At 40.0% G+C, this 21349-nt stretch overlaps 1 protein-coding gene across 2 annotated transcripts in view; it reads left to right on the top strand.

The window, feature by feature from the left end:
* The window catches only part of COL11A1 (collagen type XI alpha 1 chain), a 334641-nt gene that overhangs the window by 83223 nt on the left and 230069 nt on the right, over nt 1-21349 (top strand). For both annotated transcript variants that reach the window (XM_019501723.1, XM_019501722.1), the window contains exon 5: nt 17314-17442. In XM_019501723.1, the coding sequence (XP_019357268.1) occupies nt 17314-17442 (129 nt within the window). The remainder of the gene's footprint in view (nt 1-17313; nt 17443-21349) is intronic.

The raw sequence follows: 21349 nt of genomic DNA, 5'->3' as shown, positions 1-21349 counted from the left end.
AGTTCCCCAGCCTGTAGGTATGCTGCTGGTTCTTCCTCCCCAGGTGCATCACCTTGCACTTGTCAGTATTGAAACCCATCCTATTCTTGTCCGCCCACCCCTATAACCTGTCTAGGTCTGATTGCAGCCTATCCCTCCCTTCTAGCATGCCCATATCTCCCCACATCTTAGTGTCATCTGCGAACTTGAACAAGGTGCTTTTTATCCCCTCATCCAAGTCACTGATGGAGATGTTGAACAATGTGGGTCCGAGGACTGATCCCTGGGGGACCCCACTGTCTATGTGCCTCCGGCTCGAAAATGACCCATCCACCACCTCTCTCTGGGTGCGGTCCTCCAGCCAACTAGTGACCCATTTGACTATGTAGGTGTTGACACTACAGTCCCCTTGTTTTTTAATGCGAATTGGGTGAGAGACAGTGTCGAAGGCCTTCCTAAAGTCCAGGAAGACTATGTCCGCTGCTACCCCTGCATCTAAGGATTTTGTGACCTGGTCATAGAAGGCCACCAGGTTGGTCTGACAGGACCTGCCTCTAATGAACCCATGTTGGTTGCCCCTAAGCATAACCTCCCCCGCTGGCCCCTCATGTGCATGCGCCAGGATAATTCTCTCAAAAAGCTTACTCAGGATTGAGGTAAGACTAACTGGCCTCTAGTTTCCTGGGTCCTCCTTCCTCCCTTTTTTGAAAATGGGGACCACATTGGCTCTTTTCCAGTCCTCTGGCACCACACTAGAGCACCATGAGTGCTCGTAAAGCCGTGCCAGGAGTTCCGCATAAGTACACTGAAAAAAAATATGTCAAGCATTTTCCTTCCTTTTTATCATAAGGGGCTTATTAGTAGGAGTTACTCTGTCCCTGCTGTCCCTATTCCTCAACTGAAGTCCTAAACCAATATTTAGTGATACCACAGTTGATTATACAAACTGAAGTCACAAACAGGATACTGACTTCAATAAAGATTAAGCAACATCAGCAGAGAAGGATCCTTAAGAAGCAGAGAATGTATTGCTTAAATAATTTTTGAACTAGCAGTAAAGAGAAAATATGTCTAAATATAGTATTTTTGTATAGGGCAGATTATGGGGCTTATACTCATCCTGATAAGCACTTTCTCACTTAGGTAAACTTTTAGCTTCAGCTGGACTGTTTTGTAAAAGCTGAACCGTAAAAAAAATATAGCCTGACCTTTCTGTTGTGTTATTTAAAACTAAGCTTTTGTAGGGGTTTGCTTCATAAACCATAATCACATAAACTGTTCCTACACAGAGGGAATCCCTACATGTACTCTTAGACTATTGCAAAGGAAGAGGATATGAAATCAGCTGCTGGTTCATGGCTTTGGTACAAAAATGTTGAAGTATGTCCATTGAAGTATGTCTGTAGCTTAAATATTTGATAAATAGCAGGGATCTTTTTATATTTTGCCAGTTTTAAGGATTTGTCAGTCTTAATTTAGTATCAATGGTGTGAGTAATAAGAAAGGTATTTTATAATAAGTCATTAACTACTATTGAAATTATGCAAGGATTTCCCTACACAGTTACTTTTTCTTTCACAACAGTTTAGTTTTCAGACTGACAGAACAGGCTTCTCGTCCTTATGTTGTAGAGGAGATGAACAACTCTCACTTATAAAACTTTGATTGAAACCCCATAGGAATTTCAGGACGCATTGTTTGCAGAACTAGGCTCAATAGGCATCTTTACACATGTTCAAGGGGTGGGGGAGGTGCTTTAATTAAAGTGGTTGCAAGAGCTGCTCTAATTCAAGCGCCCACAGCATCTCATGTATTCAGTGCCCCATGCTTCAAAATGGCAGTGGGGGCCCTTTAACTAAAGCTTATGTGATGAACTCTTGTTAAAGCACTCTTGCCACCATTTTGAAGTGCAGGGATGCTGAATACAGGAGATGTGAAGGCTGCTGGAGTGCGCTCATTTTTAGCATGCTCCAGCAGATTTAATTAATCAAGTCTGCTCCAACACACAGTAATTTCAGAGCAGCATCCCCACACGTGTACAGGCACCCAGTGATGGTTAACGGGATGGTGATTTTGGTCCCACCTGGCAGGAACGAGGTGCCATGCTGGACATGCAGAACTATGGGAGTGCTGAGTGGGTGGTAGTGGCAGGGGGTGGGCAAAAGGACACGTGAGACTTGGGAGGGGTGGTAGGCTAAGGGGGTGCTATGTGCTTATCCATGCCACCACTGCAGGGTGAAACCATGCCATATGCCTCAGTTTTTAGGAGGTATGTCACAGCCAAACTAAAAAGTGGCTACAGCAAAAGGTGAGCTTGCCTGCATTACATTATACATTATGCTTATGCTGCAGATCTTCCCAGTTTGGCTATGACATACTTCCTGAAAACCATGGCACAGGTTTCTCTCCATGACGCTGGTGCTGGCATTGCGATACTCAAGGCAGGTTCTCACAGCATCCTAATTGAGAACCATTAATTTATACTGTGGAAACTAAGGCAGTATAAAAATATGGAGTTCTGCCTTCACCTTTGTCATGATTTCTAATTCTGCTACTTGGCTATAGCATTTTGTCAATTCAGGTATGCTCAGTTTTGAGGTCTGCTAAGTCACTTGAATTGTCATGCCAAACCATTTTCAAATGTTTGTAGCAGTCAGTTGTAACTGTTTGTTAATGGATGGGTAGAAATGGAAGAAAAAAAAAAGGTCTAGAAGCGATCCTCATACCACCTAAAAGTGGTAACATTGCTAACTTACAGCTTAAGAAAGAAATCTTTAATTTCAAAGGTGCTTACCAAAATGTGGCATTCTTTAAAAGTTTACAATATGGCTCCTTCCTTCCTTCCTTCCTGTTTTAATATTTTTGTTATGTTTCCAAATTTCAACACTGTGGATAAAGGAAAAAAGTGTGTTTCTGGGGTTCAAATATTTTTTTAGGAATCTCATCAGGAAGCCAAGAACTATAAATGTAACTAAACTGTAATTATAGTTAACAGTCTAGCATCAATAGTGTTACATCTTACAACAATTCAGCAAGTTTTACATATGGGATTTATTTTTAATTTGATTTTGTGTGTCATGGATGGATTTTTTAAAAAGTGAGGTTTCAGAGACAAATAGCAACAACAACTGTTTGCATGTGTTGGCTGTACAAGCACACCAAATTCCAATTCAGCTTCATGTGGCCACAAGGATCATTGTAACAGTGCTCAATCAGATGTGGTGTTCTTTAGGTTCTGGTTCAGGAAGTGTTGTGCATAATTTAGCAATTCCTATGTTCCTTCTGGGGCTGGCTTCATTTCATGTGCATGTGTGCGTGTGTGATTACAGGCACTTTTCAAGTGTAGGTATCAGAGATGGATCCCAGAATCAGAATTCAGATCCATTGCCTTCAGGTAGGCACTGCAACAGAATATGGTGGATCTAAGGACAGACTTGTCCCATGTTTTGAAGATAAAATCTTATATTCAGCCATATTTAATCTTTCCTTAGCAAAGCTCAAAATATGGTAGGGTGAGTATGGGCGTTCAGAGTCAAGAAGACATTGATTCTGTGGAAATTTTGGCCTGTATAGAATTTTACGTTCATGATTTATTGTTTTTACGTTGCTTCAAGCTGGCAAGCTCTTAGTGAAATGTATTTCTGTAGCTGTATTATTCAGTGGACCTGGGCTATGGAATATTATATTTAAGATTGTTGGAACTCGTCAGTCCCTTGGGCTTTTGCAGGAAGATTAAATGAATTCTACAGCATTTTTTTCTAAATTCTATAGAAATAATAAACAGGCTGTCTAGACTGCTGTTATTCAAAGTCCATGGTTTTACTGTTAGATAACTAATTAGAGGAGGTTGGCACTTACCCAGAGTATTAGGGTTTCTATTGATTTAGTGAAGATTCCACCCTGGAATCCTGGCTCTGGTTAGTCTATGGAAATGGAAGATACCAATATATTTTTTCCAGAGTTCTGCTTATATGACATCTGGCACTTGGCTTTGTTATGCTCCACTCATCATCCACCTAGTCACCTTCCTCAGAAGCACTGGATGTTGGCCACAGCCAAGGCTGGAGATTTTGACTGGGGATTATGATTTTATGCTAAGCACAGTTCCAGTTGTTACATGAATATAAGAAGTGCCCTTTGATTTAGGAAATCTAGAATGTATATACAAAAGTTGTCCCTAACATTTCAACAGCAGCTGAGAGAGGTTATTTCCAGTTCTTCAGTCGGTAAGATATCTAAGTTATTTCTGTTTTACTGTGTATTAAAAATAAATTTTGGCCTAGTGAAAATAAAAGTAAATTAAATTTCCTATGACAGAGTCATTCTAGAATGCCTCACTTTTTTGCAGTTAAAAACGACTGCTTGGACCATGCTGTAATTTCATATTTTAATGCGTCTTAAGAGCAACCTAGCTCCATAACTATGGGGCTTACCCATCTGAGATAGTTATTAAGATATGTTTTGCTTTGCCTATGAATTTCACCTTGTGGCTAGGGCCCTACCTAATCCCTCAAAAAGTGCTTAAATGTAATTCCAGTGTTTCATAAACTATATTGGCCTTTGGCACATAAATCAGTTTCACCCTGTGTGATTATTGATCTGTTGAGACAGTTATAGAAGGGGTGTCTCAGAGACCCAACACCACAATGGGGATGTTTGGCTGGGAACAAGACTATGAATATTAGGAGAAACAGTAGTGCTATCTCTCTTGCTTCCCTAGGCTGGATTGACTGAAATAATAATATCTTTGGAACTTCCCCTGTCACTTAAGCTAGGTACAGAAATTCAAAAAGCCTGAGGTGGAAATGATCTAAGTTAGATGTTTTTTATAAGCAGCAAAATTTACATTGATAGCGAACAGAACACACATTCACCCTTTGTTGCTGGAGGGCTGGGGATCTTAGACTCGGTCCCATCATTTTTAAATTAGTCTGTATGTCAAACTTCTGCTCTGTTATGGGTATAGATTGGTTTTGTGTCCTGAGCTTCTGTTCTGTTATAGGTATAGACTGGTTTCCGATCATTTGTACCAGTAAAAGCGTAAAGTCTGTACCTGGCCACAGTTAGCTGTGACAGATGATATTAAAGCAGGGGTGGGCAAAATGTAGCCCGTGGGCCAGATGCGGCCCACCAGGACATTCTATCTGGCCTGCCGGGCCTCTAAAAATATAGAAAATTAATATTCATCTGCCCCTGGCTGCTTGTCATGCGGCCCTCGATGGCTTGCCAAAACTCAATTAGCGGCCCTCTGCCCAAAATAATTGCCCGGCCCTGTATTAAAGAGATGTTAGTGTGTGTCGAGGTCAGAGATATTGGGCTCATATACAAACAGAATATAGATGGCATGCCCATCTAAGAATACTTATTTAGTGTACTACCGTACATTCGTGATGTTATAAAATGTAATGGGAAGTAGCAAGAATTTGGGCCACTGTCTCTATAAAAGAAATAATATATAAGGATAGTTTTGTGAAGACACAAATACTATCATCAGGATCCACAAAATACTAATTGCATACAGTAATTAAATAATTAATTCCTTATTTTTAAAGTCAGGTATATATTTCACATCATCAAAGAAGTTGCACACATTATTGGAATTTCACTTGTCTCTCATTCTTGTTATGGATTCTCATTATGGATTTTAACAGAGGTTCAGAGAGGGTGATGTTGACATCAAATATAGAGATTAGCTCTGAAAAGCTGACCAAAGAAGTATATGCATCGGGATAAATTCAATACATAAAGACCAGAAAAAAAAGCTAGCAGTTTACTACTTTTTCTGTAAATTGTATCTTCCTTTTCCATTTAAAATAAACAGTTCATTTATTTTTCTAAATCCTGTGAGGGGTTTTGATCTCAGCAGATTAACTTTTCGGTACAATGGGTTTTCCAGTGGACATCATTACTTTAATGTGGCCTACAACATGAACCTGAAAGATTACACTTCCCAATCCTTTGGCTTTAAAAAGTTTATAAAGAAATTGTCAACATTTAAAAATTCACCGTATTCCTTCAATACTAATTCTCCCTGCAGAAAGATGAATTTGAGAGCAACTCTTGCCACAAACAGGAATATCTATGATCTCCCATCCATAGAGGTCCATAGTAAGGGAGCTTCCATATGAGGAATCAGGTTTAGGGTGGGCTTTTGTCTGCACTGCTGTTCTGGTTCCTTCCTTTCTCACTATGCAAATTAACCTACCATGATAGAGTTCTTTCTGGTTACCTTTCCACAATCAGGGAGAAGAACCTACTGAAGTCTGGGATCTAGTTAAATCCCAGTGTATTATTGATTTATTTGATTTGATTTCTATACCACCCACCCCCAAAACAGGCTCAAAGTGGTTTATGGTTTATCATAAAAAACAAGATTAATAATGCCTCTTTTTTAATTTAAGTAAAATAGTAAATAATAAAGCAATTCCCCAAAACAGGACCAGAATTTAACCCCACCTACCCAAATAGGAAGAAAATGCTTCTAAAAGATCTGCAGGCTCAGGCTTAAACTCCTCAAGGGGGAGGGAACTCCAAAACCCAGGGTCTGGAAACAGTTTCCCATGTTTTTTTGCTGAATGAACTCAATAAATCAATAGAATTTGCAGCTCTATTTGGACTTTGGAGGTTGCTCTTGGTTGGCTTTAGGGACTGTGATGGAACATAAGGGAGGAGGCAATCCCTTAGGTAAGTAGGCCCTACACAAGTAACCAGGACTTACACTGTGGAGAGTCGCTCCTTAGTTCCACAGACCTTAGGGAGAAGAATAACATAGAAACAGCCCTTTTTTTCAACCACAACATTACTTTTCTATTTCATCTAAGCCGAAGAAATTATGGTCCTAGAAACAGGATGACCTACTACTTTCGTGTCTTTTTCTGAACTGTTCAACCTAGTGCTACTATGGATTGTTCCTTTACTACTGAATTATTGGCCACCTTCTCCATCACACGGTCGTGTGGATATTGTGAATATTGTCTAAACATATCTCATGTTTCTAAAACTATATTTAAAAGTTTAGTGAAACCTCACTACGTAGAAGTTCTAAAATAAAATGGAGAGCTATGTAAAATACAGGTTATTATATTTGTATAAGCATTTGGCTTTTTTGAACTTGCACATCTAGCATAAGATTAAGGAAATTAAAACATCAATGCTTCACTGAAGTTTTGTGCAAAATAACCCTAAATATATAGGTTTACAAAATACAAGAAGTGAGAAAATCCCAACTCCACACAGACTATAGCATAGGGCTGGGAACCAGGCGCTTCTCTGTACCACTGGCAAGCAAGGTTCTTTGAATAGATGTGATATCTTTTATTAGACCAACCGAGAAGTTGGAAAAAAAGTTCTTAGCAAGCTTTCAAGCAGTCACCCTTCTTCAGGCATAGGAAGTCTCTGCTGTTCTGAGACTCCAAGAAATGAGAGAAGCTAAAAGTGTGACAGGATGTCAGTGAAAATAGGTAGAAATTAGAAAGATGAAAGGCAAAGCAGAGAGGGGAGGGGAAAGATAGCAGGGGGTGGAGAAAGGCTAAAGGGAGACATTACAGTGATAGAATACAAGGTAGAAAAGAGGTTGTCAGTGAAAAAGAAAATAGTTGAAAATCAGGAAAACAGGGATATGAGAAGCTCAAAGTGTGAGAGGATGCAGTGAAAATATAAACAGGTAGAAAGGAGGAACAAAAGGTAAAGCAGGGGAGGGAGGGGGAAGAAAGCAGGGGAAAAAAGTCAAAGGGAAACATCAGAGGTAATAATACAGGGTAAGAGAGAGGATCTCAATGAAGATGGAAACAGTAGGAAATAAAGTAGACAAAGGGCAGAGAAGCAGGGGAGGGGAGGGGAGAAAAGGTGTGAGGGAAAAGAAGAATGTAAGATGTCAGGTCAGGCAGGTACCTGTTGAATCAGATGTCAGGAAAGTTGTAATGTGTCATAAAACCAATGTCTATACTGAGTCGATGATTTTTTGTATCCAGTACATTTATTAAATGAAGCTTGTAGGCTCATCTACGGAAGGTGTTTTGTAAGTTCCCTTTGAGGATTATGACTGAGAGATCAGAGAGGGAGTGATTGTCCTGTGAGATATGTGCCCCCACAGGTAGCTGGGTATTCTTGTCTGATAGATTTTTGGTGTACATTCATTCTAGTACACAGTTGTTGTTTGGTTTCTCCAACATATTTTCAAGCAGGACATTCGGTGAGATATATATCATTTCTGGAGTTGCAGGTGTAAGATTCAGGAATGCGTATGGTTCTGTTGTGGGGTGTAGTTATAGTCGGGGTGGTGGAGATGTGCTGCCAGGTTTTGCATTTCTTGTCCTGTCATGGTCTGGATCCATTCAGCGTGGTTTGGGTCATAGGGATTTTGCTTCTGGTGATGAGGTTCGTAAGGTTCGGTGCTTGTTTGAAGGCTAGGATGGGTGGTTCTGGAAAGATCTCTTTAAAAGAGGAGTCTTCTTCTAGTATGGGTTATAACTGTTTGAGGATTTCTGTATAGGTTCCAGGGAAGAGTGATATGTCATAACTAGTGGTGTGCAATTTGTGGGGATTTTCTTTTTGGACTGCAGCAAATCTTCATGTGGTATCAGGGTGGCTCCTTCAAAAGTCCAATCTCTCTCTCTGGAGGAGTGTCCTTGCTGGCTGAAGGCCCTTTTGGGATTTGTGAGGTGGTGATCATGGGTATTCTCTTCACTGCAAATTCGGTGGTATCAGAGAGCTTGGCTATATATTACAGCTTCCTTGGTGTATTTAGGGTGATTGCTGGTTCTGTGTAGATATGTATGTTGGTTCATGGGTTTCTTATATATGGTGGTTTGAATTTTACCATCTTGGATATTGATCATGGTGTCCAAAAAGGAAATGCTAGTGTTAGAGTATTCAGTCTGAGGGAGGGGTGATGATTGTTGAATTTTTGGTGGAAATCAATGAGAGACTGTAGGATTTTGGTCATCTATGTATCTCAGGTATTAAGGGTTTGTTGGCGCACTGCTATCTTTATCAATAAGCAACTTTAATAATAAAGTATATTTATTGATCACTGTATATATACCACTCTAGTTGGTGAAACAGTATCACTGTTTTGCATATAAAGATTACACAGCAAGTCAGTATCTTGTCAGACATGTTCTTATAGCAACATCTCCTCCTCTGCTGGAAAATACACTGAGAGGGCAGATGCAGGGAATACTTTCCCTGACCAAAAGAAAATGGAAGAACATCGAGCTGGTCTAGTGATTTTGTAGATCCATGAAAGGAAGAGACACCTTCCATAGGTAGTTGCTCTTCAATGCTTTTTTGCCTTTGTCACCTTGAGAGCAATACTGGCCATCTCTGTAGCTATTTGGTAGCAAGGAAGAGTATTCCATAAAAATTTATGCTACTTCAAGAGGAATTCATGCCCAGTAGGATTTCTGCATAGAAACATGGACTAAGAGGGGGTATGGCAGAATGGCTGCTCCAGTTTTTCACCCCATCCCATTGGTAGAGGATCCTTCCAAAAAAGAACATTTGGGAAAGGACTGACTGCCCTATTTGCTAGTGAAGATGATCATCTTGATAATCATAAAATAATAGAGAGAAAATGCCTCTGCATACTCACATTTTAAATTTAAAAAGCATAGTTTCTTGCATGCCTCATGCCCCCTCCTTCCCAAAAAATAAAACAAAACAAAAAAAAAATGCCTTGTTTGTGGGAAGAAAAAATATTTTTTTTCCAGAATTATGGTCACAGAGAAGGGATAGAGCCTATTCTTCAGCTTGCTCACTCTCCCTTTCCTGCTTAGACATAGCAGCAGGAAGAAAAGATGTGACCTGCCTAACCTGACATCTTACATTTGTCAGCAGCTTGTGGCTGTTCAGCCAAAAGCTGAAATTGTAGCTAGGACTGAAGACTGGTCTCCATGTGATTTTAAAAAAAAGCTAAGAACAGTTTGCAAGACTGTGAAATGAGAAAGCAAGAGACCAGGAATAGGTAGCAAAAAGCAAATTTGCTGAAGAAAGAATAACTTGATTAGTGGAACATCAAGACCATTAAGAAAAGATGACTGTTAGCACCTGTGGAATGAAGAACAATTAGAAGGAATCAGATTGGTTATAATGAGCCATGAATTCAATTGAGTCCTTCAGCGCTGCCTGAATGAAGATGTCATTGCTACTGCCAGGCATTTTTTAAACTTTGAGGGAGCAGAAAACAGAGTGGGAAGTGACCATGCCACTGCTCCCACCCCCTGCCTCTGCCCTTGCCTTCAGATGTGCTCTTGCTAGACTCTGTCCTTATCTCCATGCTCCTGCTGGTGGAAAGAGGAAGAAAAGAAGCAGCAGCCATCTTACAGAATCTCCATGCTTCTGTTCTGGGAAGAAAATCAGCATCTCCACTTAAGATATGCACACTGATTGAGGAAAGCTAATTTTTGGCAAAAGGTGTGTGTGGTATTTGAGTAAACAGCAATTTTTACAATGAGGAAAGTGATGCATAATCTTGGTATCTGAGCTATTGAGAACCTTTCCTGTGGTATGAAATAATTTTACTGTGCATCTTAAAAACAGTCACTTGTATTCCTTGCTCTGGGCTTCCACATAACTTTTTAGGTTATCTAGAAAGCCTTTGAACATAGAGAGTGTCTTCTTCAGTCTAGATTCTGGCACCACTGTCCAGGAAAAGTTTTAAACAGTTGTGTTAGAATATTTATCAATTTTTGTGCATTTTCTCTATTCTCTTATGCTGCCTTTATCTCCCATTTTCATCTGATAAGACTCACTTTCATGATGCAGTTTTTATAGAAGGACAAGAGTTTATTCATGTCGATTATTTAGGTATGGATTTTGAGCTTGATTCCATTGGGTTATAGGAAAGTAGGTCTGGAAGGGACCTCACAAGGTCAAGTCCAGCTCCCCGTTCGAGGCAAGTTCATTCTGGCCAAACCATCCCAGCCAAGTGTTTCTCTAACTTGCTCTTGAAAGTTTCCAAGCATAGAGAATCCACAGGCTTCTTAGGTAGCCAATTCCAGTTCGAAAGTTCCTCCTAATCTCTTCTCTGGCAGCTTGAGGCTGTTGCTCCTAGTCCTGTCCCCCACAGCCACAGAGGAAAGGCCATCTTATCCTGTTTATAATCACTCTTCAGATATTTAAAGATTGTTATTAAATCTTCCCAAGAAATCAAATGTCTGAGAAATTCTTAGAAATCAGACTTCCAAGAAATCAAATTTCTTACAAGTGCCTCTAACGTGAAACACACATTAACTTGAAATAGAATTATGGGTGTTCCTTATTATTGGATATGAAACAGGTGGCTTGAAACTTGAGGATTCTGGGCTTAAAATGTAGCCCCAAACTGAACACTTACAGATTGTTCACGAGGCTCAAGGCTAAAATAAATGTTCATAAAGTTGAATAAGTACAATGAACTGATTTTCATTTGTGAAAAGTGAAGCTTCTTTGTCGTTAATTCTCAAACAGAAAGAAAATTGCTTTCTGGTTAAACTGCTATGACTACATCACTCAACTCTAATTACTGTTTTAAGAAGGTATTTGGTTTGTAGCTGCCAGGTGGAATAAACTTAGTGGCTATAGCAGTATGGGTAAAATATGTCCATAACCAGTGTTCATGTCTAGTGGCATGGTCAAAGCTGGTTCCCACAGCCCCATGTGCAGGGCTGCGGACATGTGGCTCTGCAAGTGCTGCACAGGGGTAAGCCGGTTGGCTCCCCCTTGCAAGGCATTCATCCCTTGCACCAGACCAGGGGGTGAGTGGAGCAAGGATGCACCTCCTCTGGAGTAGGTTGTCCCCAGTCTCAGGAAGGCTGGTGGGAACAGCAGCAGCAACTCTTCCATGGAAAGTGTTGAGCTGTGGGGAAATGCCTCCCTCCTTCCCCATACCAATCTCCCTGTCTAAGGAAGGCAGAGGGGAAGCTGTTGATTGACTCCTCCAGATCATGGAGTCCTCCAGTAAAAGCATAGAGGTGTACATTCTTGTAAGAGAAACTCTTGCAGGTGTCAACCTGGCAGATTTTTCTCCTGGAACAAGCATAAATGAATACTTTTACACATCTAATTTCTACTGGGAGGGTAGTTATTCTTCTGGTAGAAATGAATTGCCTGTATGTAGCTTGTGCACATTTGATAACATTTTTGTGGGCTTTCTTTTCATATGGACCTGTGGCATGCAGTCAGGCCTGGAAAGTAATCAATGAACCAGGAGCAGATCTTTTACATTTTAAACATTTTTCGGGAATCTAAGCCAAATGGCAACAGCATGCTCAGTGCTTCTTGCAAGTGCACAGTCCAACATAACAGTTCTGTGCCATAATTATATGGCATGAAGGTTTGGAACAAATCATAATTAAAAAAAAAAAACCTATCGTGCCCCAACTGGATTTTTAAAAACTTAGCTATCAAACTAAATAAACTGAGACTTTCAGGGCATTTCCTGGGTCTCACACAACTTCTGGGGCACAGTGGCTGTTGATCTCTGTAAGCATCCCAGGAACACATGCATGTCAGTCAATACACTGCAGGCTTCCCAGCTTGGGGAGAGGGTTTTGGCAGGGGCTGAGCAGCATCCAGACACACCGCTACACTTCGGTCTCTTTCTGTTTCTCTCTGCTTTCCTTCGTTTGCTCACTCCGTCTAGCTTCCCCCTCCCCTGACTTCAATATTGATCTGGCTAAGGAAAAGGGCAAAGGCCACAGCTCAGAAGAACCATTGTTTCCACTTTCCAGAAACACTTTTGTGCCGGATTACAGGATTTAATATCTTAGACACTGAAGTTTCATCAAGAAGAGGGCCAGATTACAAATCATAATGGTCATTTTTATTGCATAGGGCTTTTTTTTGGTATAGATCTCAAAGTAAAGTTGCAAAAGTCTGGAGTCAAGGCTGGTGGTAGTGGTGATATCTTTTATTAGACTCACAAGATTTTTGCAAAAAAAAATCTTTAATTGCAAGCTTTTGGGCACAAATACTCTTTATTAGGCATCAGAGAAAAGATTGTAAAAGTTCTCTTGGGGAGAAATGAAAGTTCATATTTCATAGGATTTCACAGAGGAGTCAATAAATGGAAAAAACTCCACTGGACAGGCAGTTCTTAGCTGGTAAAGAGACTCTTAGCCCTCCTGTGAGGCTCTGTGATGATGCAAATTACCTTAGACAAAGGCAGGAGCAGGATCTCAGGTTTCAGGTGGTCAAATAAGGCTGCAACCTGTATACCTGACAAAGGTCTAAAAAACTTGTGGACCTGTTCCCCACACAGGAGAAGTGAGGCATACAGAAATGAAGTTAATTGTGTTCAAACAACAGTTGGTGACGGCGAAAGGGTGAATGAACAGGTACACATTAGCTAGACTGTTGTATTCTTTACTTTGCTGGAAGGCTGACAAATCTATTTCTACATTTTTGATTGAATTATTCTGACAACAGACCCATCAGTCTATGAAGTAAAATATAATACAAGTGAAAATATTGTTTAAAGCTACAGTTTTGCTGAATAAAACTTCTTGCACGATTTATTACAGACATGTGATTCCGAGTTACATTTCGACTTAAGACGCAGTTTTCAGGAACCAATTGTGTCATAAGTCCAAGGACTGCCTGTACTTCAAAAAGTTAAACTCATGGATACATTAATTGATTTGGCAATGTCACTGTAGAAAATTTAAAGTTTTTTTTTGCCATTATTGCATGTTATTTTGCTTTTTTTTCTTTTTATAAAGATGCATAGAATTATATTAAAATTCTCCAAATATTTACCTACTTTTTTTATTCTGAAAAAAATGACAAGAGATGCTATTGTTTTGATAAGCTTGCAATCATTTTGGAATGTGTGAGGTAACAACATTTTCACAGCTGTTTTACAAATTTTATTAAGCATTTTTTAAATTAAAGTTCCCTTGTTTACTTCCTAACATTGCACAGCTATTGGTAAGAAGGCTTTGCCAACATTTTTTGTAAAAAATAAAGTATAATTATTTTTTTAGACTGCAAATACCTATACATTTCAAATAATAGAAGTGCCAGAATATCATTTTAGGAAAAAAATACATGTAATGCACTTTGCCATATACATATGCCCAGTTTCAAAAAGTTTAGTTTTATGGCAGAATAATAAACCATGAAAAAGGAATTTATAGTGGAAATGTTAGCTGATTTATATAAAGTTTCTTAAACTTGTTACTATATTAAGAATAAATTGGAAAGCCAAAAAGCTTTTTGTTGAAAATGATCCACCTACAAGGTTCCTGGAGGGGTTCTTGTCAGAGCCACTTTTTTAGCAGAGCTACTTTTTATTGTCTAGAATACTATATCTTTACTGGTTGCATGCTCGTTTTACATATTATGCCCAGGGATAGATATGAAAATAGAGTGTAATGTTAACTACAACCTGTATTTTGATACATTTCGTGTTGTGTTCTCACTTTTTACTCATTATAACTTGTGAAAGACTGCAATTAAGCTTATCTTGAAGTACTGTACATCTATTTGAGTCTTTTTGGCCTTTTGTTCTCTGTTTATTTGCATGGTTATGATGCAAGCTCTCTGAATTGCAGTGCTGATCACTTGTATGCTGAGCTGCATGCTGGCAGTTAGAAATGCCTTGAATTAAATCCTAGGCATTTAGACTGGTTCCTAGTGAGCAAAGATACAAATAGCCTGGAAATTACAGACCAGTAATTATGGCTTTGCACCCTTCACTCCCAAACAGATAATGTGTTTGTGCAGAGACTTGCAACAGCCCGTTGGCATAAAGTTATGTAGGTGTACAAGATGAACAATAATATGTGGCAAGTTATTATGTAGAATAACAGAGGCAATGTATATAAATAAATTGAATTAATTCAAATATTCATAGTGGATAGCTAGTGTATGTTACTTCTGGGTGACTACTGGACTATAAAATGTCATAATAGGGGAAAGGTGGCAAAAACTACTCAAGAGTCAACTGTCAGCAATACAAGTAAAATGAGATTAAAGCATTAACAAGAGTTTTATTTAGTCATTTTTGTATGGCATTACAAGTAGAACATTTCACAGTACATTGAGTATTTATATCCTAGTTACCCTAGTGAAGTTAATGTTTATCTTGCCTTTGTTGTGCATTGATAGATCTTATTAAAATTTATGTGAGTTATGTGTTTTTGCTGACAGCAAACTAAACTTGAGTGATGTGCTGTTAGCTTTGAAGTTAAAAATCCTCTGTTATATTGGCAATAAGTTGCTTGGTATTGTAAGTGGATTAAATGCAGACATATTTCAGTATATGGGTTATTCACAAATGATTTTCGTTGATTATTCACCATCTGTTTTTGTATGATGGATTGGATTTGCCCCCCAGTTGCTTGGCTACAACATTAATAAACAATAGAAGTAAATTAAAATATTTCAAAAGGCTGTTCAGAAGCTTCTAGGATGCAAGTCTGGTCTCAGTGAAGTCAAAGATAAACTTTCACTGACTTAAATGGAGTCATAATTTCACCTTTGTGGATAACTTTTTTGTGAACACACCAACTCACAGGAGTATCATTTCCTATTAACATTCTTATGACGAAAAAGTCACTCAACACAATGTTCACATAAAATGAAAGTTTCATTGATGTTATTTAAATAAATCTGTAGATGGATACTTCTGAAATTACTTTGTCCAGCTGTAATGCATACATATCCTTCAGCAGAAAAGGAGATATTTTGTGGCTTGGACACAAAATCTTCCCATAGTAGTGAAAGCTGTAGCAATGCCCTCAGAACCACCAGTTCAAATTTTGGAAGGAGTGAATTAAATCAAAGAATCAGAGTACCTCACAATTTGCTGTGTTAAATTGGGGGTTAGAACTTTTCTACCAAAATTACTTTTTCATAAATCTTCACACTTTCCCCTACTTCTGTTTTCCAGCCTGTTTTGGTTGCAACCTTAAAACAGAGGTGCTGTTTGTTTTCTGTTGCTACTGAAGTTTATATGGCATTTCCCCTAAAAATATAACAGAGAGTTACTTTTAGCTATAATACAGTGTGATAAAAAAAATAACATATTTATTTATTTACGGCACACACTTGTCCCTCAAAAATAAGCCCCCCCAAAATTGGGATGTATATCTTAGGTGGGGAAGCTGATTTTCTGCCTGAAATAGAAACACTCTGCTTTTATGCCTTCTCCACCAAGCAGAAGCAATGGCATTTCTAGTCAGGCAGCTACAGGAGTCAGTTGACTTCATGGCTCATTGTTCTTCACTCCATAGGTGTTAATGACTGTCTCTCCTTTTTAATGTTCTTGATGTTCCATTAATCAACCTAACCTTTCTTCTGGCAATTTTGCTGTCTACTCACTATTCCTCATCTTTCTTCTCCTATTTCACAACCCTGTAAACTATTTTAGCTCTTTTAGAATCAGTCTTCAGCAGCAGTTAGGGTTACAGCTTTTATCTGACCAGGAAAGGGAGGGTGAATAAGCCAGTGATTAAGCTCTGTCCCTAATTCTGGAAAACAATCTTTTTTTTTTCTGTCTTCTCAAAAACAAGATACATGTCATATTTAGGAACATGTGGCAGATGAGAAAATATGATAACTGAATCAATTCAGGAATGGACCAGGCTGCCCTTGTAGGTGGCTTTTTGAACTATCAGTTTAATGTGCAGCTGCAGTCAGAAAAGTAAATCACATCTTAGGTTATATAATGAAATGGTATGGTTAATAATATAGAAATATTTTAATTCATTTACTTAAAATTAATGGTGCCTCATCTGGTGGGATGTTGTGGGCTGTACTGGTCACCCTGTTCAGACTAAGAACATAAAAAAAAATTAAAAATATGAAAACTTCTATTCACTTCTCATTGAACTTGGAAGGTGTGCTGCTTATTTTTTTAAATGGAAAATTCTAATTTGGACTTCATTCTCTTAGCTCTTAAGAAGTCCTAAATAAAACCTTGAGATAAGGATCCCACTTTTGCAAGGTTTATCTGAATCAAAACTTTTTACATTAAGAACTTGATGACTAAATAACTTCTAGTGTTTTGAGCCAAGTCCCAGAATTATTACTCATTTTTTCCTTTTACTTCATCCTTACTCAGGCAATCTCTATAAATGAATTTCCATTTGTCCTGAAATTGTTGAGCAGTCTAATATTAAAAACACTTGTATATGATTAGACCATGCATAAATATTTTTAAATCTAAATTGAAATTGTCTTCTATGAATCAGAAAAGTTAGGTGAAGTTACAGATATTAATGTAATGTATGACATACAGTTTCCTTTTTTGTTCTATGCATGACAATTACTCATTTTTAGTACTTCCCTTGATTTTTAATTGATGATATTTGCTTTTGTTAATTTAATCTACCTTTGTTTTTCGTACAGGGTGATATCCAGCAGCTATTGATTATAGCTGATCCCAGAGCAGCATACGACTATTGTGAGCATTATAGCCCAGACTGTGATTCCCCTGTGCCCAATGCTGCTCAAGCTCAAGATCCTCAAGTTGATGAGGTGAGTATTCAGTCATGTATTACTACATTTATTGCACATTAGTGGTTGTGCTGGATACTGAGTACCCGGGGGGGGGGATGGTAAAACAGGATGAAGTTGCAGGTGTGCCTTCTCTTCTCCTACTTACCCATTTATCTCAGACATTTCTAAGATGCTTATCAATACAGTGTTTAAGCACCAGCATATTGAGCAGAAGTTAAATTGCTTTTGTTACAATATGCAGCATTTTAAAGTTTTTATAAATATATTTAGACATTTGAACACTAAATCTATGCTTACTTGAGCCTTTTTGCTGCTGCTTATCCATTTATGACTTGATTTTTCAAAAGGAAGAGTATCCTCTTCTGCCACAGAATCGCGCGATCTCTGAGTGCTCAGCACTTTTAAAGTCTGACCATAAGTTCAGTTGCTAATGTGTGGGTTCATGCATGCTTGTATCTTTGGGTAAATCTTTGGGTAAATCCAATATCTTTTATTATTTGAGTTGGTCTAATAAAAGATATCAGATTTACCGAAAGAACCTTGTCTACCTATACCCTTAGACCAACATGGCTATGACCTATGCCCCTGAAACATGGAAGATATCAAATTTTGCCATTTGAAATAGAAATTCCACAATATTTGAGTTGGTTTAATCAAAGATATCAGATTTACCCAAAGAACCTTGTCTGCATGCCTGTATGCATATATGACAAAATAGGAAACATTCTGTAAAACTCAATTTTTACTTGTCACCAAGTTTTGCTAAACATAGCATTTGACAGAGTTAAAGCACACAGGCTTTTTTTTCTGGAGGAACTATACATTTTAATATTCAAAGAAACAAGTAGTCACCCATGGGACATCCTCACTGATGTAACTTGGTATATTTTCTCTAAGTTTAAATTTGTCACTGATTTATACCAGCTATGGATCTGGACTGGTATGTACTGTTACATACCTTATGGATATCTGTCTCAGAATTTGTCAGGTAATCTCTCTATTCTCATAGTGAATTACAGAGACAAGCAGTTCTTCTTTGAAACAAATATTGTAGTGGGTAATGAAATTGGGAGTCCAAAGAGAAAAATAAAAGTTGTTACCTTTGATGATACCATCAGGACTGAAAAAATGTACATATGCTATATTATTAAGAGATGTATATAGATTTAAATAAACTCACTGTGTCTAGTCAGGGTGCACTCAATATATGATTAAATTTAATATTTCATACCACTAAGGAGGTAAAGATTAAAAAGTATGCTGAGTCCTCATATGGTTGTTTTCAGGCAGTCATGAATTAGGATGTTTCTCATATATGTAAAAAGCTCAGTTCATTTTATTGACGATATTAATAATTACATTGGAAGGTGAACATCTCCTATTTTCCTTGAAGGCAATGTGGTTTCTTTCTAGGGGATGGAAGACCTCAAATAGCGAAAAAAAAAAAAATCCCCCCTTCCCATCTAAATGATAAAGAAATATAAATATCTGCTCAGCACTTTCTAAGTATTCCTGCTAGTTGGCTAATATAAGTTTTTGTCAAATATCCTCAATTAGCTATAAATATGTACAGAAATACTAGAAATGTTACAGAAACTCTGTACAGGTTTTAAATCTAGTCCTTTAATATATGATGGATTATTTTTTTTTGAAAGCATGAAGTCAATTTGAACAAATTCTCTCAGTCATTTTCTGATCCAAGCAGAGACAGTGTATTCAGAACAGATGGTTTCTGGGAGAGGTGTTGTGTGAATTCTGAGATTAAATTGTAAGATGCTCGTATGAACAAAAAGCAATTGAGAGAACAAACAACCTGCCTTCACATTCCCTCAGAATGTGCATATGTCCTTTAGCTTCCAAAACCAGATTCTCTTTAGCATTTAGAATTGTTTTTTAAACATTTGCCAGATAGGTATAATACTACCCCTCTCTCTGTGCTGAACATTAACCTGTTCCTGAGAGGTATGAACTGTAGGAGCTGAGATGACAGGGTGCTCTTTTACAAGACCACCTTCTCCTAAGTGAACCTGATCCCTCTTCCTTCAGAGACAGATATAGATACGTGATTTGGAAAGGTTGCGTGGTGGGGGAGGGTGCATTTCCAAACTTTCCAATCACAAGGTTATTGCTTCCCTGGACTTTGGCTTCCAAAAGCAGCATTTAGGCTAGGGACAGGTGAAATATGGACCCAAGGTCACATCTGGCCCACCCAGCACTGTCATCCAGCCGGAGACACCCACCAACTGATTGTACCCCAACCACCCATTCCAGCCACAAGGGTGGGAACGAGACACCCACTATACACACCCCAGCCAACATACCCTACTGTGGTTCAGTCCCACCTTCGTGGGTGGATGGATAACTCGGCCCAGACAGTGTGCAGCTTCTGGGCAGGGCTGCCACTGCTGCAGCTGCTGGAGGAACTCCTCAGCTTCCCCAGCATGCTGCTCACTCCAGCAGGCAGGAAAGCAGCAGGGGTGTAGGCAGGGGAGCTGCATCTGGGCGGAAGCGTGGAGTGTGGGTTTGGGGCTGGCGGCAGCATAGAGCCCGTGTGCAGACCCCTGCACAGTCCCTCATGGTGTACATCCCCCACAGAGAGTGGCAGCAGCAGCAGGCAGGGATGCTTGGGGTGGTTGTGTCCAGCACTGGCACTGCCACTTGGCAACACATGGCTTCAGCCAATGCTACGCATGGTGGTGAGGAGTGCAGCGTGGTTGTGCCACATCTATCGCCACGGCTCCCTGCTGTGCATGTGCAGGCCCCAGCACTTGCGTGCCACCAGAGGGAAGTTCCATGCACTGGAGCTGGTTGCCTTCCCCATTTCCTGCCATGCAGGTCCTGGAACTGCTGGAAGTAGAGGGGAGCTCTGGACCTTGCTTTTCCATGGAGTCCTGGGACCTGCATGGCATGAAGCAGCAAAAGCAGCCAGATCCAGCATATGGAGCTTCCCTCTGGTGGCACGCAAGTGCTTGGGGCTGCATGTGTGCAGTGGGGAGCCTTGGCAATAGAGGCAGCCTGGCTCAGCTGCACTTCTTGCCACCATGTACAGTGCTGGCCGGAGCCTCACATCGCTGGGCAGCAGTGTCTGTGGCAGGTACGAGTGCCCCAAACAGCCCTGTCTGCTGCTGCTGCCACCGCCTGTGGGGTCTGTGCATCCTGGAAAGAGTGTAGGGGAGGGGGTCCCATCAGCTCCCCACCCCCCCAGCCTACAAATGCCCCACACACACCCTACCACCACAACCCCCCACATACACACCCCCAACATACACTGTTGCCCCCAGGCACACGTAGCCACACCCCTCAGCCCCCCCCACACACAAGTATTACACCCCCCACATCCCACCATGCACATGTATCCCCCACCCCCCACGAAACACACACAGACATCCCCTCCCATACTTCACCATACACACACACAGTCCTACATACCCCCATTCACACGCACCCACTCCCTACCCCACCATATACACACACACCACCTACCATACACCCCCAAACCCCACCCTATGCACAGACATCCCCTCCCATACCCAAACATACATACATACCCCTCCCATACCCCCACATCCCATCATACACACACACACTCCACACCCCACCAGAAACATACACTCCAACATCCCACCCTACACACCCCCAAACCCTACCCTGCACACATACCTCAGACCCCATCGTACACATACAACCCCCACACCCATCTACAAAAAGGGGAGAAAAGAGGACCTGGGGAACTACAGGCCAGTCAGCCTTACCTCGATCCTGGGCAAGCTGTTCGAGAAAATTATTCTGGCACACATCCAGGAGGGGCCAGCAGGGAACGGCATGCTCAGGGGCAACCAGCATGGGTTCATCAGCAGCAGGTCCTGTCAGACTAACCTGGTGGCCTTTTACGACCAGGTCGCTAAATCATTGGATGCAGGGGCAG

This window comes from Gavialis gangeticus, unplaced genomic scaffold, assembly GCF_001723915.1.
Source record: "Gavialis gangeticus isolate Ggan-Ray unplaced genomic scaffold, GavGan_comp1, whole genome shotgun sequence".
NCBI lineage: Eukaryota > Metazoa > Chordata > Crocodylia > Gavialidae > Gavialis > Gavialis gangeticus.
Note: the sequence above shows the minus strand (reverse complement) of the source record. Positions and strands in the feature narration are given on the sequence as shown.